The following is a 25,731-nucleotide window of genomic DNA, read 5'->3' as shown; positions in this document are numbered from 1 at the left end:
GGATGGGAGGAAACAAAAATGGATGCAATGTAATCTAATGGATATTGTAGGACAGGCAATTGCGGCCACTTAAAACATTAAAGATTCCTTAAGACTTTTTCTGGGATGCCTTTCCCACAGAGAGTCCAGCAATAACATTGGAGTATAATCTATTTAAAGAATATACAAGGGAAATGCTCACACCAATTTAGACATGCCTGTATATAATATTGCCATGGGACTCAATAAATCATATTTGCAATAATATAGCCCTCCTGAAACATTGAATAGGCCAGCCACATCATATCTGTCATACAATCTGTATAGTAGGCCTAGTAGCCTAAATGCTCACAGTTTTCTTATCATATAGTGTAGTATATCTACTTTCTGGCATTCAATTTATGATTATTTAAAATGGTCCCAATCTAACATGCAAAATGCTCAAGTAGCCTGTTTTAAATCAGTATTTCTTATTAACTGTCAAATTTAACATAGGACTGCAGGCTATGTTGACAATTCATATAAAATGTAGAAAAAATATATACATTTCATCATCATCATCATCCGAAAGCTCAACAACGGTGACTTGGGTGAGTGAGCTGTCCTAAGATAACATTCAATAGGTAACTGACAAAGAGGCCATCACCGCTGCTTGCTGATGTGGTCTCATTCACACACACAGCATTATGATTCTCTCTATAGGTTTTGTGCTGTCAAAGCCGTGGTTATATGAAGACATCAAGGATTTAAATAGTCTACAGAAAGAACATCGTAATGCCATTAAGCCTGTACGATCAAAGACAACCATGTTCGTTCCTGCATGGTTCGTTCCCTTTCTGAGCACAGAGCGACCCGTGTCCTACCTATCTACATCGAATTGGATTTTCCATATGGCATGCTTGATATCAATTCACGTAAATTATACATTGTTTCCTTGATGTAAGAATTCTCTCGCACTACAAATTAAGGATACAGATACAATATCGAGAACCAGACATGGTACTGTAACCGCTGGGCTTTTTAGGAATTTCGACAGGTCGTCTTGTCCTACGGATGCTTTTATTTTCTAGGCTTGAAGTGTCATGCATTACGGCATAATTGTAAGCAACCCATATGGAATATTATATTTCTATGCTACTGCAATTAACGTTACATTTCTCTCTAAAGCAAGCATATTATGTCACATTAAGGAAATAGTTCCTCCTTTATTCTATTTTGTCAGGTATTTCCACATGAAATCCTTAACACACGTAACTCTACACCAGGTATGATGATATAATGTTAACGGAGAATAACATAATTTCCTTACCTTTAAATATTTATTTTAGACTCTTATTACACCAATGCACCACCGCGTCTAGCACCTGCAGAAACACCGACGTTATATGACTGACTGACAGTTGACGACTGAGGTGGGCCGGACCTCAATTTTGGTGTGGGTTGATTGATATTTCAAGCCACTAATCCTGGACCACGTTCACCGAAACGTCCTAAAATATTCAAGATACGTTAAACCCAGACCTATTTATTATTTATCCTCCTAGCTTGACCTTCTCTATAATTTATTTCAAAAGAGTGTCAGGAAATCATCAATCGAATGACTTTACATAGCCATGATCTTCAACAACAGTAGTTGATAATAACGAAAGCGTTTTGTTATCTCTCTTTCAATTTATTTGAATAATGATGTCTCTGGTGTAAATAACTTTAGATGTCGGTTTGGACTTATTATTACTTATTATGTATTTGGATCATGTAGAGTCTACCACAGATTGCAATAATTGATTGTAGCCTACACTGTTTATTGTGTTGTAATGGCTATGGATTGGATAGGGCTGCAGGTAGAGTAGTGGTTAAGAGCATTGGGCCAGTAACTGAATTGTCGCTGTTTTGAATCCCTGAGCCAACTAAGTGAAAAATCTGTGTATATGCACTTGAACAAGGCACTTAACCCTAATTGCTCCTGTAAATTCCTCTGGATAAGAGTGTCTACTAAAATGTAAAACATTTATAATTATTCTGAGCGGTGATGAGGAGAGAAACCAGTGGTGCTGTATCTCTGATTCCATAACTCCTCTGAACAATGATAGCAGGGATTTGATTTGGGACTGGGAGAGTGTCTGCCTCTCTGAATGGATGAGGAGCAGAGTGAAGGACAGCTGTGGCTTTGCAAACCCAATCTGGGAACAAATTGGCAATGTAATTGCTGAATTGTAGATATGTTTGACCCCAAACCCTTCCAGCCTGTGGTTAAACCATTGGATTAAACCCAAGGATGGTAGGTAATGGATTAATTTGCTTTACTACATTGCAGAATGTTACCCTTTACTATTAAACTAGGGCTCACGTCAAATAGAACCCAATAGAATAGGTTCATTCGATTTTCTCTTGTGATCTCATTTTTCAATACGATATCCCATAAGGAGATATCACATATCCCAAAAGGGCCTGTTACATTTCAGACATGATTGATTACCTCACTGGTGACAGCCCCTGGCTGCCACAGCCTACAGTAGAGGTGCCAATAGAGTAGTTGATTTGTAGCTTCCCATGGTGACATATCGGAGAACACTCTATGCCCACTATCATAGAGGTCCAGGAGCAGTCTGGCTCATCTGCCGTCTGTATTAAACTCTTCGGAGAGACGGAACAAGGCCTTTGACAGTTAAAATTGTTTTTTGCCACATGATGATGCTATACTTAATTTAACACCACAACACATTCAAATGTGCTCTCAAAACACGTTTTACATATAAAAATGATTTTACTTTAGGCACTCTGTCCCACCCCAACCTATATAAAGAGTGTTATTCAATAGACCTCAGTGCACAGTAAGTCAAGCTAATTCACAGATTTAAAATATTATTGTATCGTTGAGCTGGCCACTAGCTAGCTGCAAGTGCAGTAGGGCCTGAAAACAACAAATGTAACTGTCAACACTAGGTGGCAGTAGCGGTGGCAGTGTGTGATTTCAGGACTTCAAATCTGCCTGGAACACAGCAAAACTCTGTGGTAGTTACATCACTGAGGTATAAAGTTACATGTGCTGATGCGGAAGTGAGTCAGTTCTCATTCACGTTATGTTTTACTTACTATTTTAACTCAACTAATGTGTCAGCTAAACTGCCACATCAGATGGGTTCGACTTCGATACTTTCAAAAGTAGATATTGATTAGCGTGGGGTCAACATTTGCCAGGCATGCACGAGCCAGAGTTAGCTAGTTAATGCGTTGCAGATGACTGGTCTCCTGTATATTAATCATGGTATTTCTTCGAGGTAAAAATGTTCTTGTGCGTTTTTCATTCTATTTGAAACCACTGTTACAAGGAAGATTGCTCATATTAACAAACACCCTCAGTGGAGGTGTTATGTTGTCTCTGGGAGATATCATACAGCAAACCAGGGAGAAAATGAAAAATCCTCAGACAATTCGTGACTGGAGGCGCACAGGTGAGAATATCCAATTGTGTACAGTTGCGGTCAAATATATTGGCACCATTCACTGTTTATTATAAAGAAAGTTGAAATTGAAAACTTTTGGTGTTCACACGTGTATTTGTTTTGAAAATAAATAAAATAGCAATTCAACCCCCAAAAAACAGCGTTCTTCTCCCTTGCATTATGAAATGCAAGTGGTGCCAATATATTTGGCTGCATCAGTAGGCCGAGTGCAGCTACCACCTGTGCCATTATAGCATTGGGCTCTTGGCACAATGTTTATTTATTTTTATATTAGAGCTGACATCATACCCAATCCTTGATAGAGATGTAGGTACAAAATAATTTGAGGTACTTCTGTCAATAGTTTATTTTCTATTTTCCCTAGGGCACATGTTTGGAGTGGGTTGCTCCATGGGACCTGTTCTCCACTACTGGTATTCATGGCTGGATAAAATCTACATTGGCAAAGCCTTGCACACTGTAGGCAAGAAAGTCCTAGTGGACCAGCTAGTTTGCTCACCAATCCTTGGAGCTTGGTACTTTTTAGGTGAGAATGAAATGCAAAAGCTCTTTTGGTTTCCATTTATACAAGGTATAATTTATTTTTGCATTAAAATATCTGCAAATAACATTCTTATATGCAATATTTGATTGTCTTAGTGCAAGAACAAATAGGCCTTCAGCCTTCCCTAGTCTTGTGTATCTATAGGACTTTTCACATTAGGATTAGGATGGGCTCGGGGGTGAAATGTTCTGAATGTGAATGTCTTGTGTGCGTTTACCTTAAGTGTGTGTGGAGTCAGTTTAATTGCATCAATCCACTAGTGAGGTAAAAGGGTTTGTGTACCGTACGTCAATACTAGATGTTAAAGAGTGGGTCAAAGTTTTCCAAGAATATGACAAACGGCATTAAGGTAACAAACAACTGATATGGGTACCAAACCCTTACTATTGTGATTGGATGTTATCTGTAGCCTATGTGTTTCCATTTTTATACTGACTAAATACTGTTTAATCATTTGGTAGATATCCCAGACTTTCATACAGTCAATGCACCCATCCTTCACCTTTGTTTATTGCAGGCATGGGAGTAATGGAGGGACACGGTCTATCCAAAGGTGCGCTGGAATTCAAAGACAAGTTCTGGGAGTTCTATAAGGTAAGTACTACAGTCCTGTATGATGTAGAATGTATTCCTTGTTCAATTTTACCATCTTATATGTTATGCTGATGTATATATGATGACACTAGAGAATAGAGGGTTGATTTGACTGAGGTTATGATATTTTTAATTGTTACTGTGTTTCTTACCGTAGGCTGATTGGTGTGTCTGGCCTGCTGCACAGCTGATCAACTTCTATTTCCTTTCACCCCAATACCGGGTCCTTTATGTAAACACAATAACCCTGGGTTGGGACACCTACCTGTCTTACCTCAAACACAGAGTAAGTTGGACTGTAGTCGGAGAGATATTGGAATCAATAGGGAAACATAACTCCCTTTTGCCTGGCTACCCAAACTCCTTGCTCCGGGCCTCCAGCCAAACGGTATGCCATGCCCACGGAATACCCGGAAGGTAGTTTCTTCTCTGCATTGAGTCTAGATCTGAGTACCTCCCAGACGATTTCTATAATGGAAATCCATTCTAGACCATCTGATTGGTCCCATAAACCGATGGGTTGGACCAGAGCCAGAACACACGTAAAGCAGCATTTCGAAAATGTGTTTTTGGCTTTGACACACTGATTGGTTAGAGATTATCTAATCGCTGATGACTTTCTTTTGTACAACCCCCCTCCCCCTCATTTTGACGTCACTACAAATTACGTTTTGCGTATATATTTTTAATCCATTCTATTGGTCTTTTGACAGGAAGATGATCAACCAGGAGAGCTTGTTCTTCACAGTGGTGTCATAGAGGTGACCCAGGAGGCTGTTGGGCCCATCGCTCCAGCTAAACGGTTTGAGGAGTAGGTTTAGCCCTAGCACTGAACTCAATACTGAACTCCAAATAGTTGAAGATCAATGTTTCATTCTTGGAACAGTTGTCTCTTGCACACTGGAAGGTGTATAATTTCATGCGTGTATAATTAGTTATATGTGTCATGTAACTTTTCTGGTTTAATTATTTCCAGCCACAGTAACTATAATCAAATATTGTTATCCTACTGTTTAAGATGCCAATCTTGCCTTAAAAGTGATTCACGACTGCCTAATATTTGTCTCAGAATTTCAAATGGACCAATACGTTTATCTGAATAATGAAAGACATCAATTCCTCCAGTATTCAATGTTTTACTGTAAGATGATTGTTCTAGTGACCTCAATGGTTAGTCACAGTGATGTAGATGTTTTCACAACAATTTAAAACTTGAAGCAATGATGGTTAAATACATGTTCTATTACTTTTGAAAGGATTTACAGATTCAGCAGTTAAATGAAGAATGCTATGTATTTATTTACATAGTTGGTAAGTTATGGCAAATGTGTTGAATGGAAATGATAGATTATGCACAGTCCGTTCATAATACATATCAATCTATGATCTTCTATTTGCATAGGTGGATGGGAAAACATCTGTAAAATGCTGTGATTAACATGTTCAATGTTTTGTTTTTTTTAAATACATTTTTTAAAAATGTTTGTAGTTGTCTGACCTGATTACTCTTACATGTACCTTAATAATACATTACAACTGCTTCTGATTTTTTAAATGAAAGGGATCAAAGGATATGTGACACAGGTTTTTTTTAAATGACATTTTTGCAGTAGTGCAAAGTACTTAAGTTGTACTTGAAAGTATTTTTACTCAAGGAGTTTTTTGGGTCTCTACTATACTATTTATATTTTTGACAACTTTTACTTTTCCTTCACTACATTCCTAAAGAAAATAATCTTATTTTTTGCTCCATACATTTTCCCTGACATGCAAAAGTACTTGTTACATTTTGAATGCTTAGCAGGACAGAAAATGGTCCAATTCACACTTATCCAGAGAACATCCTGGTCTTACCTACTGTCTCTGATCTAGTGGACTCACTAAACACAAATGCCTCATTTGTAAATGTCTGAGTTTTGGAATATAAGAACGTTGTGGCTACTGGTTTGCTTAATATAAGGAATTGAAAATTATTATTTTAGTTTTGATACTTAAGTATATTTTAGCAATTACATTTACTTTTGATACATAAGTATTTTTAAACCAAATGCTTTTAGACGTTTCACTTTTACTTGAGTCATTTTCTATAAAGGTATCTTTACTTTTAGTCAAGTATGACCTTGGGGTACTTTTCCTCCCACTGTTGATTTAAGAATCGCGAAAGAGGAGGCTTAACTTTCCATCCAATTTGCAACAGATTTTCATACGAATATTTTAAAATCTGCATAAAACAATATGGACATTTTCCCAACAGCGATGTTTCCATCAAACGGACTTATTGTGAATGAAAGGCTGCGCGTGTTGAAGTGTAAAGAACAGTAAGGCCCGCACACTGATTATGCACATTAAACGTTAAAATATTTCACATCACATGACTATTATGCACATGACGCATGGTTGGTGTGGAAACAATTCAATTCACTTTTGCACAGTCAGTCATAATTAATCACAGAGGTACATATGGTCATAAAGGGTTATATACATACAAATAGTCCAAGTTAACCTAGGTAACAGTTTAAAAAAAGATTACGTTGGAAACTGTTGGAATACCCGTCCAAAAGACAATTACGCGCGGTGGCCGTAGATACAATTACTGTGACCTATTACAAAAACAACTTGTAATTGATATCAATGAGATGGACACATGTGGGGGCTAGTAGTTACATAAAATCTTATATGTACAACATGACAAAGTGGAGACCTGGATGGAAGGACAAATCAACTTAACATATGAATGTAAGATATGGTCTGATATCAAACTCTTGGTTCAGACCTTTAGGAAACACTGTGGACAAACGGTGAATCCAATACAATTCTATGCTCAGTAGAATGTATCTCAGAAAGTTGATGTTGTGACGAGCCGCCATGACATGCGCAGCCACAGGTTTTCTATGGTCAAGAGTCCTGATATTACTCCTGTGTTCTGCTATCCTTGTTTTCAGAGCTCGTTTCGTTTTTCCTACATAGCGTAGACCACAAATACAATTGATCAGGAATACTATTTTTTTTTGTGGGACACACAATGGTGGCCTTAATCTTAATGGCCTTGCCCGTGATAGGGTGATTGGACATTGTGCATTTGTTCGTAAAGTGACACTGGATACATCGGCCACATCTGTAATTACCGTAGGACACATTGTCTAGAAAGGTGCTATGTGGCACCGCTGGAAGATCAGACCTCACCACCATTTGACTGATGTTGGGGGGCGTCTGAAGACTTCCCGCGGGCTTCTTTAAACGTATTTTCCAGTTGTGGATCAGTGCTCAAGATGTGCCAGTGTTTTTTAATGATGTGGTCGAACTGTTTGCCAAGTGGGGAGTATTGAAGGAAACATTGAACTCGTTGGTCAGGGGGGCGGGGTGATTTGGGCGTGAGGCTGTCATCCTGGTTCATATTCTTGTAACGGTCCCTTGCGTCATGAAGCCATTCCTCTGGGTAACCACGCTGTCTGAAACGCCCATCCAGACAGTCGGCTTGTTTGTCATAGTCACTGTGTACTAAAGATATTGCGTCCGCGGATGTATTGGCTGACAGGGAGGGGTTCTTTTTCAGGGATGTAGGGTGGAAGCTATATCTGCTTAACAGGGAATTCCTGTCGGCTACGTGCATATGTCCGTGCTAAAGCCCCCCCCCCCCACCTTTATGAAAATGTCCAGAATACCTGTTGCATGCGCATCAAAGGTGAGCGTGAATTTCAGATGGTCACTTCTTGTATTGATGAAGGAGGGGAATTGGCGAAGTTCCTCTGCTGTGCCCTGGAATAGAAGGAACATTTCCTCACTGAAGCGTTTCCAGAACTTGATATGGCGCAACAATAGATTGACTTAGTGCACATACAAATTACTTTTGCAATGAAATTTCCATGTGCCGAATGAAAAATAAAAGTTAAATGGGTTTCCATCGCAGGACGTTTATGTACAATTTGACAAATGCCGACAGAACATTTGTTTGTTCAACATGGTGGGATATTTTTTGTGTCGGTAAAATGTTTTATGCGAGAAATGGCCGTGGAAACGCCTTTATGTGCAAATATTGATATATACAGTTGAAGTCAGAAGTTTACATACACCTTAGCCAAATATATTTAAACTCAGTTTTTCACAATTCCTGATATTTAATCCTAGTAAAAATTCCCTGTTTTAGGTCAGTTAGGATCACCACTTTATTTTAAGAACGTGAAATGTCAGAATAATAGTTGATAGAATGATTTATTTCAGTTTTTATTTCTTTCATCACATTCCCAGTGGGACAGAAGTTTACATACACTCAATTAGTATTTGGTAGCATTGCCTTTAAATTGTTTTAACTTGGGTCAAATGTTTCGGGTAGCCTTCCACAAGCTTCCCATAATAAGTTGGGTGAATTTTGGCCCATTCCTCCTGACAGAGCTGGTGTAACTGAGTCAGGGTTGTAGGCCTCCTTGCTCGCACACACTTTTTCAGTTCTGCCCACAAATTTTCTATATGATTGAGGTCAGGGCTTTGTGAGGGCCACTCCAATACCTTGACTTTGTTGTCCTTAAGCCATTTTGCCACAACTTTGGAAGTATGCTTTGGGTCATTGCCCATTTGCGACCAAGCTTTAACTTCCTGACTGATGTCTTGAGATGTTGCTTCAATATATCCACATAATTTCCCTTCCTCATGATGCCTTCTATTTTGTGAAGCACCCCCACAACATTATGCTGCCATGGTTGGGATGGTGTTTTTCGGCTTGCAAGCCTCCCCCTTTTTCCTCCAAACATAACAATGGTCATTATGGCCAAACAGTTCTATTTTTGTTTCATCAGACCAGAGGACATTTCTCCAAAAAGTATGATCTTTGTCCCCATGTGCAGTTGCCAACTGTAGTCTGGCTTTTTTATGGCGGTTTTGGAGCAGTGGCTTCTTCCTTACTGAGCGGCCTTTCAGGTTATGTCGATATAGGACTCGTTTTACTGTGGATATAGATACTTTTTTGTTGTTGTATTTTTCACCCCTTTTTTCTCCCCAATTTCGTGGTATCCAATTGGTAGTAGTTACAGTCTTGTCTCATCACTGCAACTCCCGTATGGACTCGGGAGAGGCGAAGGTCGAGAGCCATGCGTCCCCCGAAACACAACCCAACTAAGCCACACTGCTTCTTGACACATTGCCCATCCAACCCGGAAGCCAACCGCACCAATGTGTTGGAGGAAACACCGTACACCTGGCGACCATGTCAGAGTGCACTGCGCCCGGCCCGCCAAAGGAGTCGCTAGTGCGCGATGAGACATGGATATCCCTACCGGCCAAACTCTCCCTAACCCAGACGACACTGGGCCAATTGTGCGCCGCCCCATGGGCCTCCCAGTCGCGGCCGGCTGCGACAGAGCCTGGACTCCCAGAATCTCTAGTGGCACAGCTAGCACTGCGATGCAGTGCCTTAGACCACTGCGCCACTCGGGAGGCCCGGATATAGATACTTTTGTACCTTTTTCCTCCAGCATCTTCACAAGGTCCTTTGCTGTTTTTCTGGTATTGATTTGCACTTTTCGCACCAAAGTACGTTCATCTCTAGGAGACAGAACGCGTCTCCTTCCTGAGCGGTATAACGGCTGCGTGGTCCCATGGTGTTTACACTTGCTTACTATTGTTTGCACAGATGAACGTGGTACCTTCAGGTGTTTGGAAATTGCTCCCAAGGATGAACCAGACTTGTGGAGGTCTACAATATCTTTCTGAGGTCTTGGCGGATTTCTTTTGATTTTTCCATGATGTCAAGCGAAGAGGCACTGAGTTTGAAGGTAGGCCTTGAAATACATCCACAGGTACACCTCCAATTGACTCAAATAATGTCAATTCGCCTACCAGAAGCTTCTAAAGCCATGACATCATTTTCTGAAAATTTCCAAACTGTTTAAAGGCACAGTCAACTTCGTATATGTAAACTTCTGATCCACTGGAATTGTGATACAGTGAATTATAAATGAAATAATCTGTCTGTAAACAATTGTTGGAAAAATTACTTGTGTCATGCACAAAGTAGATGTCCTAACCGACTTGCCAGAACTATAGTTTGTTAACAAGAAATGTGTGGAGAGGTTGAAATACGTGTTTAAATGACTCCAACCTAAGTGTATGGAAACTTCCGACTTCAACTGTACCTAATAACCATCATATCGAAGTAAATTTGGAGTCACACGATGATATGGTGTGTGGTCCTCCCACGATGACTTGTTAAACCATACAGTTTATTAGGCTACAGATGAAATAAATCATGATGAACTTCACAGGGTGTTGGAAGTGCACTGTGATCTTGATGCACCTTTTCAATATCTATCAACGGTCTTATTCTGGTGACATGATGATCAATGCTTGAATGTCGATTGACAAATAAACCTATTATTTTAAACTCGCATCCATAATAATCTCATCATAGACTAGCCTACCCTACAACCTACCTGCACTGTATCTGCCACCTGTTAGCTTTAGAGCGTACATGCCAGGACCAGATATGTAGGCACATTCATTGGCGATTTTAGCATGTAAATCTTGGTGGGGCAAAAAAAAATACAAGTGGGATGCATGCCAGCAAAGCCACTACACAACACAACACAACACAAAGCAATACATTAATTGCACTATAACGGTGACAAACCGTGCCCACAAACTGTCAGAGCTACATACATTTCTCCCAACATCTTACCACTGCTACACCTGGCTATCAGCGGTTCTGACTTGGTGTACAAGGAGAACACTGTAAGAACAGCACATGTTCTGAAGTCTGTAGATCTCAAAAGTGCAGCAAAACAGTCTGGAAGCAAAACAGTTCATTCAACCTTATTTTACTGCCTTTTAAAAAAACATAGCTGATATGGCTGACTTGCTTCAACATATGTGGTTTCTAATGACAATTGAGATGTACAAACTATGGCATAAGGGGACGATAAACGGATAAGAGGCAATCCGTAATTTCTTTTAAGACATTAATGAGCCAGCTAGGACGGACGTAGTCAATATAACTATTTGTTTAGCACTTTTGTATTCGGCGCATGTGACAAATACAATTTGATTTGATTTGAGCATACAATACATTTTTGGACTCACTTCAACAGGAAGGTGGTGCAGCGGTCCTTCGTGGGCAAATTTTGTCATCAAAGTCTGGCATTCTCTGGATTTATGGTACTTTCAAAACAACTGGGAACTCGGAAAGCATCAAGGTCAAACCATGATGACATCATTGATCTTCAGGTCGTACCTCGTTTATTCCCGACTTCCCAGTTGTCTTGAACTCACTGAAGACAAGTTTTCGCAGTTCCGAGTTAACAGTTGTTTTGAGTGCGGCACAAATCATGCTTCATTGACAGCATGGCCAATGTTGAATGTTTATAATTTTAAACTTGGAAAAGAGCCTCTTAATCCCAGTTTTGGGACCACACAGCCATTGTCACTGATTCCTTCCAAACCACTCATTGTTGAATTTCCGATTTCCAACTTGAGCACGGATATGTTTTATCTATAATTTCTCTTCATTATTTATCTTCATATGACAAGGATTTAAAAGGATTTGCCAGAGATGCAACCTCTCTTATCATCACTCAGTGCCTGGGCTTACCTCCACTGTAGCCGCACCGCACCATACCCCTGTCTGCACATTATGCCCTGAATCTATTCTACCACACCCAGAAATCTGCTCCTTTTATTCTCTGTCCCCAACGCACTAGACAACCAGTTTTGCTAGCCTTTAGCCGTACCCTCATCCTACTCCTCCTCTGTTCCTCGGGTGATGTGGAGGCTAACCCAGGCACTGTGTGTCCCCAGGCACTCTCATTTGTTGACTTTTGTAATCGAAAAAGCCTTGGTTTCATGCATGTTAATATCAGAAGCCTCCTCCCTAAGTTTGTTTTACTCACTACTTTAGCACACTCCGCCGACCCTGATGTCCTTGCCGTGTCTGAATCCTGGCTTAGGAAGGCCACCAAAAATTTGGAGATTTCCATACCCAATTACAACATTTTCCATCAAGATAGAACTGCCAAAGGGGGAGGAGTTGCAATCTACTGCCCAAACAGTTCGAGCTTCTAATTTAAAAAAATGAATCTCTCCAGAAATAAGTTTCTCACTGTTGCCACCTGTTATAGACCCCCCTCAGCTCCCAGCTGTGCCCTGGACACCATATGTGAATTGATTGCCCCCCATCTATCTTCAGAGTTCGTTCTGTTAGGTGACCTAAACTGGGATATGCTTAACACCCCAGCAGTACTGCAATCTAAGCTAGATGCCCTCAATCTCACACAAATTATCAAAGAAACCACCAGTTACAACCCTAAATCCGTAAACATGGGCACCCTCATAGATATTATCCTGACCAACTTGCCCTCCAAATACACCTCTGCTGTTTTCAATCAGGATCTCAGCGATCACTGCCTCATTGCCTGCATCCGCTATGGGTCCGCGGTCAAACGACTACCCCTCATCACTGTCAAACGCTCCCTAAAACACTTCTGCGAGCAGACCTTTCTAATCGACCTGGCCCGGGTATCCTGGAAGGATATTGACCTCATCCCGTCAGTCGAGGATGCCTGGTTGTTCTTTAAAAGTAATTTCCTCACCATCTTAAATAAGCATGCCCCTTTCAAAAAAATTAGAACTAAGAACAGATATAGCCCTTGGTTCACTCCAGACCTGACTGCCCTTGACCAGCACAAAAACATCCTGTGGCAGACTGCAATAGCATCGAATAGTCCCCGCGATATGCAACTGTTCAGGGAAGTCAGGAACCAATACACACAGTCAGTCAGGAAAGCAAAGGCTAGCTTTTTCAAACAGAAATTTGCTTCCTATAGCTCTAACTCCAAAAAGTTTTGGGACACTGTAAAGTCCATGGAGAACAAGAGCACCTCCTCCCAGCTGCCCACTGCACTGAGGCTAGGTAACACGGTCACCACTGATAAATCCATGATAATCGAAAATTTCAATAAGCATTTCTCTACGACTGGCCATGCTTTCCTCCTGGCTACCCCAACCCCGGCCAACAGCTCCGCACCCCCCGCAGCTACTTGCCCGAGCCTCCCCAGCTTCTCCTTCACCCAAATCCAGATAGCAGATGTTCTGAAAGAGCTGTAAAACCTGGACCCGTACAAATCGGCTGGGCTAGACAATCTGGACCCTCTCTTTCTAAAATTATCCGCCGCCATTGTTGCAACCCCTATTACCAGTCTGTTCAACCGCTCTTTCATATTGTCCGAGATCCCTAAAGATTGGAAAGCTGCCGCGGTCATCCCCCTCTTCAAAGGGGGTGACACTCTAGACCCAAACTGTTATAGACCTATATCCATCCTGCCCTGCCTTTCTAAAGTCTTCGAAAGCCAAGTTAATAAACAGATCACTGACCATTTAGAATCCCACTGTACCTTCTCCGCTGTGCAATCCGGTTTCCGAGCTGGTCATGGGTGCACCTCAGCCACACTCAAGGTACTAAACAATATCATAACCGCCATCGATAAAAGACAGTACTGTGCAGCAGTCTTCATCGACCTGGCCAAGGCTTTCGACTCTGTCCAATCACCGTATTCGTATCGGCAGACTCAATAGCCTTGGTTTCTCAAATGACTGCCTAGCCTGGTTCACCAACTACTTCGCAGACAGAGTTCAGTGTGTCAAATCGGAGGGCCTGTTATCCGGACCTCTGGCAGTCTCTATGGGGGTACCACAGGGTTCAATTCTCGGGCCGACTCTTTTCTCTGTATATATCAACGATGTCGCTCTTGCTGCGGGTGATTCCCTGATCCACCTCTACGCAGATGACACCATTCTGTATACATCTGGCCCTTCTTTGGACACTGTGTTAACTAACCTCCAAACGATCTTCAATGCCATACAACACTCCTTCCGTGGCCTCCAACTGCTCTTAAACGCTAGTAAAACTAAATGCATGCTTTTCAACCGTTCGCTGCCCGCACCCGCCCGCCCGTCCAGCATCACTACTCTGGACGGTTCTGACCTAGAATACGTGGACAACTACAAATAACTAGGTGTCTGGCTAGAATGTAAACTCTCCTTCCAGAATCATATCAAACATCTCCAATCCAAAATCAAATCTAAAATCGGCTTTCTATTTCGCACTAAAGCCTCTTTCACTCACGCCGCCAAACTTACCCTAGTAAAACTGACTATCCTACCGATCCTCGACTTCGGCGATGTCATCTACAAAATAGCTTCCAACACTCTACTCAGCAAATTGGATGTAGTCTATCACAGTGCCATCTGTTTTGTTACCAAAGCGCCTTATACCACCCACCACTGTGACCTGTATGCTCTAGTCAGCTGGCCCTCGCTACATATTCATCGCCAGACCCACTGGCTCCAGGTCATCTATAAGTCTATGCTAGGTAAAGCTCCACCTTATCTCAGCTCACTGTTCACGATAACAACACCCAACCGTAGCACACGCTCCAGCAGGTATATCTCACTGGTCATCCCCAAAGCCAACACCTGTTTGGCCGCCTTTCCTTCTAGTTCTCTGCTGCCAGTGACTGGAACGAATTGCAAAAATCGCTGAAGCTGGAGACTTACATTTCCCTCACTAACTTTAAACATCAGCTATCTGAGAAGCTAACCGATCGCTGCAGCTGTACACAGTCTATCTGTAAATAGCCCACCCAATCTACCTACCTCATCCCCCATATTGTTTTCATTTACTTTGCTGCTCTTTTGCACACCAGTATCACTACTCACACACCATCATCTGCTCATCATCATCTGCTCATCTATCACTCCAGTGTTAATCTGCTAAAATGTAATTACTTTGCTACTATGGCCTATTTATTGCCTTACCTCCTCATGCCATTTGCACACAATGTATATAGACTTTCTTTTTTTTCTATTGTGTTATTGACTGTACGCTTGCTTATTCCATGTGTAACTCTGTGTTGTTGTTTCTGTCTGCACTGCTTTGCTTTATCTTGGCCAGGTCGCAGTTGTAAATGAGAACTTGTTCTCAACTAGCTTACCTGGTTAAATAAAGGTGAAATACATTTTAAAAAACAATAAAAAAAGATTGTCGATTTGATTCATGATGATGACTGCTAGCTAATATTTAGAAAGTAGGATGTTGACATGATCAGTCCAATCAAAGCTACTGTACATATAATGTATTTGATGCCATTTTATCTGTGGCCAATGACCTTGATCCTTCTTGGAAGGGCACTTCTAATGTAACTCTATGGAAGCACCCAAGGGGTGAGAATTTTCGAGGTCCAGTGGTGACCCGTCATTCATGGCAGGTGGGGGGGGGGGGAATATGTTGTTTTTTTTGGGGGGGGGGCTTGCCTGTTTACATGTTATTTTGGCATTAATACGTGTCACATATGAGTTTGCAAACAATGTAAAAAAGATATATATCATTGAGTTAATAAAGCCGCATACAAACAGGCACCTCCAGAATGCAGGTGTTTCAGCCTAGCTCAGTGCTTTCTGTGGTAGTGGGGCAGGCCAGCAGAAAATAGGAGCATTGCACCATGATTGGCTCAGCATTGCACCGTGATTGGCTCAGTGTTCTGTCACTCATGGGGACACTACATCACCCGCCTTTAGTAAGGATAGACATCAAGAATATGAGCCCTTTGGGTGCTGCCATAGAGTTACATTAGAAGTGCCCTTCCAAGAAGGCTCAAGGTCATTGGCCACAGATAAAATGACGTCAAATCACATTATATCTACAGTAGCTTTGATTGGACTGATCATGTCAACATCTTACTTTCAAAATCTTAGCTAGCAGTCATCATGATAAACCAAGTAGACAATCTACGGGCAAATCCTTTTTAATCCTTGTCATGTGAAGAGAAATAATGATGATAAATAATATATAAAACGTATCAGTGCTCAACCGCAATTGGACATAAACATTACACAACAAGTTGGAAATCGCAAATTCAACAATGAGTTGTTAGGAAGGAATCGGTGACAATGGCTAACCGCAAGCATTGCAACTGGGAAGTCAGACTTGTAAAATACGTTTTGAACAGTCATCCAACTCGGAATTGTAAATATTTTTCTTTGATGACAAAATCTGCCAACTGAAGGACCGCCGCACACAACAAGGTGAGTCCAAAAATGTCTTATATGCTGCTGTCGAGGTCTAACTCATGGGAACGTAGTGTCCCCATGAGTGACAAAACACTGAGCCAATCACGGCCAAACGCTCCGTAGTTTCTGCTGGCTTGCCCCACCACCACAGAGAGCACTGAGCCAGGCTGAAACACCTGCATTTTGGAGCTGCCTTACTCAAGAAAACAAAAATGTTTGTATGCGGCTTTATAAACTCAATTATATATTTTTTTACATTGTTTCCAAACTGATTTGTGACATGTATTAATGTCAAAATAACATGCAAAACAGGCATACCCCCACCCAAAACAATAACATTATACATCTATTTTATTTTCTGTTAAAAATATGGGGCTCAAAACAGGTGGGGCCCTGAATGACGGTTCGCCACTGGGCACGTTTGCTATTTAACTCAACAGTTTTTGTAGAGTTCGGTAGAGTTGAAAATACACTGAACTGTTGATTTTTATTCGGTACATGAAAACTTAAGCGAAAAAGTACATTTGGTTGGTTTGGTGGAAACACCACTGGTGGGAAAATGTATTTCTTTATGCAGATTTTTTTATATTCGCATGAGAATCTGTCACCAATTGGATGGAAACCTAGCTAGTGATTATTTTCTCAGACAATGCTGCTTTATTTAGGTATGTTGTTTGTATTTTTAGGAATTCAATTGATATTTTTAAAATCATTTTAAACAGTAGATATTAAACAATAGCTGACGCATTAAGAAAGTTATGTGAATGGATGTTTGAAGGATTTTAATTGTTTTGTAGAATAATTAATCCCACCGTAAAGCCTCGAGACTGTTGCCTGCCATTCAAATCCCGACACTTTGAGGGTGGTAAATTTGAGCAGCGCATTTTATTATTGAGCTAACATACTTGTTCAAACAATGACTCGCCAGCCCCAGCCATTGAATATGCACTGAAAAATAAGCACACCTCCCTGGCCATTTACCAACATCCTGCTTTCAAGGATGTAATAATGTGGATGTGCTGTTGAGTTGAGTGTCTTTACCTCTAGAGCAACATGGCAGGTGTAATGGGTGTCACTATATTTATATCATTTGTTTCGGTAGCCGTCGCTCTTGGTAAGTCAATATTTAACATTTTCTTCGTGAAACCTGTTTACTTGTAGAATAATTTACCTAAACTGGATGGAGGGCTCATTGTATATGCAAATTATGCAACAATTGAGGTTAGGGTCATACCGTAAAAATAAAACATGACTAGGAAATACTTGTTTTAACACAATACAGGACATGGTGGTTTCAGGTCAAGTGATATAGGTTTATTTTTGTATAATACATACAAGCAGCTACAAAGTATTCTATAAAAGGTCTGAATTTAATCCAGGGTTTTCTAAGGTCATAGAGCATTAGGTTACTAATGAAGAAAGTTCCAGTGAAACCTAAAAGGCCAGGGGCATGCCTCCAACCAAATATGAGTTTGGGATGAGTTGAATCTGTAGTTGTCTGTTAATATAATGGCACCATCTGGGTTATTTACATCTACCATTTTAGATATTGCAAAATGTAGTATTACTTACATAATATGCAAATCATGTGAAGTCTTGTTCTTCATTAGCAAAACAGACATTACATTTATTTTTTACACTCCAGCTCTACATGTAACCTTGTCAATCGACCCAGTTGTGCTACCCAAATGCTAATCTCAGCACCCAGTACAGAACCAAATGTTGCTTGTGCACTGGCCAGTAACAGTGTATCACAGGGATGGGCAACTTTGATGGGGGTGGGGGGCCACAAAAAATCTGAACTCATCATGAGCGCCCCCCTCACCACCACATTGCAAGCAAAATGTTTTATTGGCCCCCCTCTTGACAATAAAAAAAAGGGTTAATTTTGTGCAATTCTACACATTTGGGGTGTAGAGAAAATGTCACAGTTTTAAACAAGTTTGCTATGGAAGGGAGATAAATGTTTGCAGTTTTTAATATGATACACTATATATACAAAAGTATGTGGACACCGCTTCAAATTAGTGGATACGGCTATTTCAGCCACACCCGTTGCTGACAGGTGTATGAAATCGAGCACACAGCCGGTCAACTGTAAGTACTGTTATTGTGAAGTGGAAACATCTAGGAGCAACAACGGCTCAGCAGCGAAGTGGTAGGCCACACAAGCTCACTGAACGGGACCGCCGAGTGCTGTCCTTGTCTGTCCTCGGTTGCAACACTCACTACTGCGTTCCAAACTGCCTCTCGAAGCAACGTCAGCACAATAACTGTTTGTTGGGAGCTTCATGAAGTAGATCACCATGCGCAATGCCAAGCGTCGGCTGGAATGGTGTAAAGCTCGCCGCAATTGGACTCCGGAGCAGTGGAAATGCGTTATCTGGAGTGATGAATCACTCTTCACCATCTGGTAGTCCAACGGACGAATCTGAGTTTGGCGGATGACAATGCCCCCGTGCACAAAACGAGGTCCATACAGAAATGGTTTGTCGAGATTGGTGTGGAAGAAATTGACTGGCCTCCACAGAGCCTTGAACTCAACTACATTGAACACCATTGGGATTAATTGGAAGGCCGACTGCGGGCCAGGCCTAATCGCCTAACATCAGTGCCCGACCTCAATAATGCTCTTGTGGCTGAATGGAAGCAAGTCCCTGCAGCAATGTTCCAACATCTAGTGGAAAGCCTTCCCAGAAGAGTGGAGGCTGTTACAGCAGCAATGTGGGGACCAACTCCATATTTATGCCCATGATTTTGGAATGAGATGTTTCACGAGCAAGTGTACACATACTTTTGGTCATTTAGTATATCAGAGTGAGACTGATAACAAGCTTAGATAGTTTAGCGGCGAGCTAACTTATCGATCTAAAATATATTGACTGACATAAAAAGAGAAACCGCTGATGCACAACCAAATTTCTAAATTGCACCTTGTGTATTCTACTATTCTAACTCTCAACAGTAAGTTGAGACCCCCCTTCCCATCCCTGGTTTATCACAAGAGACTACCCAAATGCATACCAGGTTTTGGCTCAATTTGTTTTACAATAAACAAATTGTCTCAAAACATTGGACTCGGATGCAGATTTGTTATCAGGGATGACCCAGTTACAGAGCATAACAAAATATGATTATGCCTGTATGTAAATATGAAATGATCCAATACTAACACTCCTTTAATGCAGGGTCCTCTGGAGCCCCATCATCAACCTTGACAGTGACTCCAACGAAGGGAACCACCAGGAATACCCCAACATTGTCTGTCACCATCCCCACAGTGGTCCCTGCTATGCCAACCAGTAGAACAAGTTCATCAGTCAGTGAAGCACCTAATACAGATCCTACTGGTGACACTAGAGTCCCAATGGAATCATCCCCTTCATCACCTACAACTGAGCCTTCCCAATCCTCTCAGCCACTGACTCCATCACAAGCATCCAATGGCAGCACCACCACACAGACCTCTACAGGTTTTACAGCTAACACTACTATGAATCAGACCCTAACTGGAACAGTTGGTCATGACTCAACATCCTCAATCTTCTCATCAACTTTGTCGCCAAGCTCTGATTTTACGACAGGGAACATGAGCTCAAGCACAGGTGTGTTTTTCAGATGAAAATAATTAATATATTATTGAATTAATCAAATGTAATAATCCTTGCAGACAGTGAGTATTAGTGGTAAAGCAAACTGTTACCAGTGGACACATAGGTTCTGTTATAATTAAGCTTTCAAGAGAACAGCATGTTCATGTTTCGGAAATGCCACCTGATTAATAGATTCAATTTACTTTTAAGAGAACTGATTTATATATTTTTGTAACCATACTTTATCACTGTTATTCATTCTTTAGCCTTAGAAAGTGATGGGAGACATGTCATGTCAAGGAGTCCGGGCCTCGTAGCAGTCCTCTGCATATTCTGCATCTGTCTGGGTCTTCTGCTGGCTGTTGGAATTGCAAAGCTCATTACTTCCAGAGGTTCCACATTTCAGAGGCTTGAAGATGTGCCATTGGTGAATTGATTTTGTATTGGTGAATTGTAGATATTGCATGCAAAAGAGCTTCCTGTTCAATGAACAGGACATTCGGATATAGAAGTGACAGAAGAAAAGCTGTTTAACGCACAGGATACCAATGTCATGTAAACCAAAATGGATTCTTTAACACATGAGAATTAGGCCAGTTTATCAGATAATTGATGTTGATGATCAATTCTATGCAAAGATGGTTTCTTTTTTAAATCATGTGCTTTACACACTTTGTGCTCCAGTCTTTTGTCTCTAATGCAATGCATTCAAAAGGTACAAATCTTTGAATCCAAATTCATTCTAAATCTTTCTTTTTATTCCTATTTTCAGGGCAAAATAAATGAAGAGTCTCCATTTGCCCGTTACCCTACAAAACAATTCTGAAAGAAAACACATCATGAGAGAAGGTATTCTATTTGGGGTTCAGACAATGTTGTTCATGAGGACGTGTCACCCACCATCGTGTTTTTGTTCCTGTTTTTGTTTGTTTGTTTATTTTGTCTGGCTGCTGGAAAGTGACGTGTGTTTGAAGGAAGTCAGTATAGGCACTAAAAGCAATCCTGTGATGCGGTAAAGAATATCTCCACCCAGGTTGGTCAGCAGCATACTGAAGTCGATCGTTTGTACTCTTCATTCACAGGTGGATGGATGCATCAAGGAACTGAATACAGAAGATGCACAGACAATGTCTGCGTTTACACAGGTAGCCCAATTCTGATCTTTTGGCAAATTGTTAGCGAAATATCTGATTTGTCAAAAAGACCAATTATTGGCACAATATCAGAATTGGGCTGCCTTTATAAACACTGCCAATGTGTCAGGTATCACTAGAAATAAAGCTATGAAAAAAGCTATAATAAAGACAAATTCTCTGTTTCTTGAAAAGACTATGACAAACAGGCCTAATTTTTGTATGGGTTGAAATAAATAAATCATTGCATTGAATTATGTTATCTTTTTCTCCAGATGAGATGTGTTATATATTGCATCAAGATACACTGAGTATAAAAACATTAAGAACACCTGCTCTTTCCATGACAGACTGACCAGGTGAATCCAGGTGAAAGCTATTATTGATGTCACTTGTCAGTGTAGATGAAGGGGAGGAGACAAGTTAGAGAAGGATTTTTAAGTCTTGAGACACTAGAGACATGGATTGTGTATGTGTGCCATTCAGAGGGTGAATGGGGAAGACAAAAGATTTGTGTCTGAATGGGGCACGGTAGAAGCTGCCAGGCTCACCGGTTTGTGTCAAGAACTGCAATGTTGCTGGGTTTTTCATGCTCAACAGTTTCCCGTGTGTATCAAGAAAGGTCCACCACCCAAAGAACACCCAGCCAAATTGACAACTGTGGGAAGCATTGGAGTAAACATGGGCCAGCATCCCTGTGGAACGCTTTCGACACCTTGTGGAGTCCATGCTGTTCTGAGGGCAAAAAGTGTGTTCATAATGTTTGGTATACTCAGTGTATGTCAATTCAGCTAGTAAATTAGTTCTCCCGATTGTCACAGCGGTCTAAGGCACTGCATCTCAGTACAAGAGGCGTCAGTATAGTACCTGGTTCGAATCCAGGCTGTATCACATCTGGCCGTGATTGGGAGTTCCATAGGGCAGCGCACAATTGGCCCAGCGTCGTCCGGGTTTGGCCTGAGTAGGCCGTCATAGTAAATAAGGATTTGTTCTTAACTGACTTGCCTAGTTAAATAAAGGTAGAAATATCAATCAAATGTATTTATAAAGGCCTTTTTACATCAGCTGATGTCACAAAGTGCTATATATATTATATTATGATTAGTGGTAGGGTTATATTATTTTAAGATCATTTTTAGTGAACCACATAAACAGCCAGGCAGTAGGCTTATTTTTAGACTTGTTTACCTGTAAACTAAAGTAGGTCGGATGCCAGCCGGGAAAATTGACAATAATAGACCACTTTCTCAGTAAACTCCAGGCTTGTCATTGACAAGACAGTGAAGTTAAAGCGAAAAAAGCATTAGTTGAACTCGTCACTACGCAACAAAGTTCTCACTTTTCAGCTACTGTACATCATTTGCAACAATGTTGCCCTCCCAGCCTCCCATCATTTGGCTGAACAGCGTGTCCCGCTTGGTTGCACGCAATGATGTATAAACCCTGCCTTGCTTATGATATGTGTTGGCCATTGAGAGACTTTGAAGCCACCAGTCGGCCATATTGACACTCCCCAGTAGGAGCAGTCCTCCATAGGAATGACTGGAATTCTACAGTATTTCAATTAAATGTTTCAAGGACAAAATTACATGTATTTAAGTGACTATCTTTTTTGTTGTAGTGGGGACAGTAACATTAGTAATGTACATAAAATTATACTTTAAGGATTTTTTTTATTTGTTACGTTTAGCTCACATAATTTAAAAGTATGCATTAAGTTGTCTGTAATATGATACATGTGTAAAAAACGAATGTAGACATTAATACGTGCATTTCTGTAGCTTCAAACATATGTTTTTTAGAACGGTGGGGGAGTGCCAAGATGGAGGTGCAGTTGCTTCAACACAGCGCCCCAAAAAGTTATCTAGTATATATATAAATTATTGGTTGCACGCTTACATTGTTTACATCTACAAACATTTCCTGGCATGTGACTAAATCAACGTCATTCGCAACGAAAGCAGCATTCACGGAGTTTGAAGTCTAAGTAAAAGCAATAAAATGTATGATAAAGACAACGACCTTCAATGAAGAGACCAGAACTAAATATTCCTTCATAACCTGCAATTGTCGTGGGTTTCTTCTCTAAATACTCAAGAAGTCGAGCGAACAAAGGTAAGAAAGTGAAACTTTTCAAAGATGTTTCTCGACGGCGCGAGACTTTAAAAAGTAACACCTACATTTCGAAAACAGGCAGTGAAATGTGTGACTTGTATTCGATAAGGAACTAAATCAAATGGGTATTGATTATACTTTATTTTTATATATTTTTTTAACTTCAAGTGTATGGGGAATTAGCTCCACAATGGCTGTTTTTAAACGCTTCTCATTTAAAAATATGTCTTCCACTAACTGAAGATTAGCCTACTTGCCCTAATCAATTCTGGCAGGTGAAGTCACTTGTGTGTCATGTTTTCTTTATCCAGTTGTTTATATTTGTCAACATTCTCATGGTATTTTAATAAGGTTGTAATATAGATCTATAGGTCCAATAATTAATCCGTATCTTTATTTATTTATATATATTCGATTATTTATTGGTGTACGGCTAGTTATACTTTAATTAGGCATCAGTGTAACTGATCGTATATTTATAGTAGCCTAGTGAAATCTAACTTATTTCGAAACTGGTCTTCAGAAAACTTATCCTTTCATATCGGTTCCTTCCATGTAACTTGGGCCACATTATTGGTCAGGCTACTTTAATTTAAGAGATTCTGTTAAATTCAGAGACTTAAGATTGTGCTAGCATAACATGGATGATTATATTTGAAGACTGTATACAGTTTGAAGACTGTTTAGATTGTGTACTGAACGTAATACATTTGTATGAACAGCTCTTAAGTGCTTTTTTGAATTCATACATTACCATATGAATTTGGAATGCATTTCTCAAACACATTTATACATCCCCTCTCTCCCCCTCTTTATCTTCCCGTCTTTCTGTTCAACTGTCTGCTTCCTTTTGATCTCTTTCCCTCTGTCGTTCTCTCGCTCCACCTTGTCCTCACTCACTCACTCACTCACTCACTCACTCACTCACTCACTCACTCACTCACATTGTAGTAATCTTATCGAGAGTGACTTACAGTTAGTGCTGCATTCATCTTAAGATAGGTAGGTGGGAGACCACAAATCATAGATACTTTGAGGAAAAATGTACTTACCACCAGAAAAGTCAGCGCTAGGGGGCGAGTGTTAGTTCACAAAATTTCTGCGGATTGAGTATAAATAGAAGGTCCTCAGCCTCTGCTGGAGTTTGTATGCAGTGCAAAGAAACTAAAGCCAACATTTGTAACCTATTGTAACCCTGTGTCCCATTCAGGATATTTTATTGTAGCTATTCTGATCATTTTGAGATGGGTATGCAGTGTGGGCAGCATGGTCTGTGGTATGTCCCTGTGCATCCTGTAAAAACATTTCACATTGGGTCACATACAGTTGAAGTTGGAAGTTTACATACATCTTAGGCAAATACATTTAAACTCAGTTTTTCACAATTCCTGAATTTTTACAATCCTTGTAAAAAATTCCCTGTCTTAGGTCAGTTAGGATCACCACTTTATTTTAAGAATGTGAAATGTCAGAATAATAGAGAGAATTATTTATTTCAGCTTTTATTTCTTTCATCACATTCCCAGTGGGTCAGAAGTTTACATACACTCAATTAGTATTTGGTAGTATTGCCTTTAAATTGTTTAACTTGGGTCAAACGTTTCTGGTAGCCTTCCACAAGCTTCCCACAATAAGTTGGGTGAATTTTGGCCATTCCTCCTGACAGAGCTGGTGTAACTGAGGTTTGCAGGTTTCCTTGCTCACACACGCTTTTTCAGTTCTGCCCACAAATGTTCTATAGGATTGAGGTCAGGGCTTTGGCAGGGCCACTCCAAAACCCTGACTTTATTGTCCTTAAGCCATTTTGCCACAACTTTGGAAGTATGCTTTGGGTCATTGTCCATTTGGAAGACCCATTTGCGACCAAGCTTTAACTTCCTGACTGATGTCTGGAGATGTTGCTTCAATATATCCACATAATTTCCCTTCCTCATGATGCCATCTATTTGGTGAAGTGCACCAGTCCCTCCTGCAGCAAAGCATCCCCACAACATGATGCTGCCACCCCTGTGCTTCACGGTTGTGATGGTGTTCTTCGGCTTGCAAGCATCCCCCTTTTTCCTCCAAACATAACGATGGTCATTATGGCCAAACAGTTCTATTTTTGTTTAATCAGACCAGAGGACATTTCTCCAAAAAGTACGATCTTTGTCCCCATGTGCAGTTGTAAACCATAGTCTGGCTTTTTTATGGCGGTTTTGGAGCAGTGGCTTCTTCTTTGCTGAGCGGCCTTTCAGGTTATGTCGATATAGGACTCGTTT

At 40.7% G+C, this 25,731-nt stretch overlaps 1 protein-coding gene and 2 long non-coding RNA genes across 3 annotated transcripts in view; all 3 read left to right on the top strand.

Annotated features, from left to right (window-relative positions):
• The first annotated feature begins 3,025 nt into the window (after positions 1–3,025).
• Positions 3,026–6,065, top strand: LOC120053366 (mpv17-like protein 2). Its single transcript, XM_039000488.1, has 5 exons — positions 3,026–3,431; positions 3,808–3,969; positions 4,505–4,581; positions 4,739–4,867; positions 5,295–6,065. Exons 1-5 carry the CDS (start codon positions 3,242–3,244, stop codon positions 5,394–5,396), a joined length of 660 nt encoding a protein of 219 aa, XP_038856416.1. The 5' UTR covers positions 3,026–3,241; the 3' UTR covers positions 5,397–6,065.
• A 14,451-nt stretch (positions 6,066–20,516) lies between these two features.
• Positions 20,517–21,514, top strand: LOC120053557. The gene is made up of 3 exons (XR_005477521.1): positions 20,517–20,649; positions 20,995–21,071; positions 21,305–21,514. It is a non-coding gene; the product is annotated as an uncharacterized LOC120053557 (long non-coding RNA).
• A 1,795-nt stretch (positions 21,515–23,309) lies between these two features.
• Positions 23,310–25,731, top strand: part of LOC120053679 — a 42,178-nt gene continuing 39,756 nt past the window's right edge. The window contains exon 1 of the long non-coding RNA XR_005477530.1: positions 23,310–23,470. This is a non-coding gene — a long non-coding RNA (uncharacterized LOC120053679). The remainder of the gene's footprint in view (positions 23,471–25,731) is intronic.

This window comes from Salvelinus namaycush, chromosome 9, assembly GCF_016432855.1.
Source record: "Salvelinus namaycush isolate Seneca chromosome 9, SaNama_1.0, whole genome shotgun sequence".
Taxonomy (NCBI): domain Eukaryota; kingdom Metazoa; phylum Chordata; class Actinopteri; order Salmoniformes; family Salmonidae; genus Salvelinus; species Salvelinus namaycush.
This window is presented reverse-complemented; position numbering and strand designations above follow the sequence as displayed.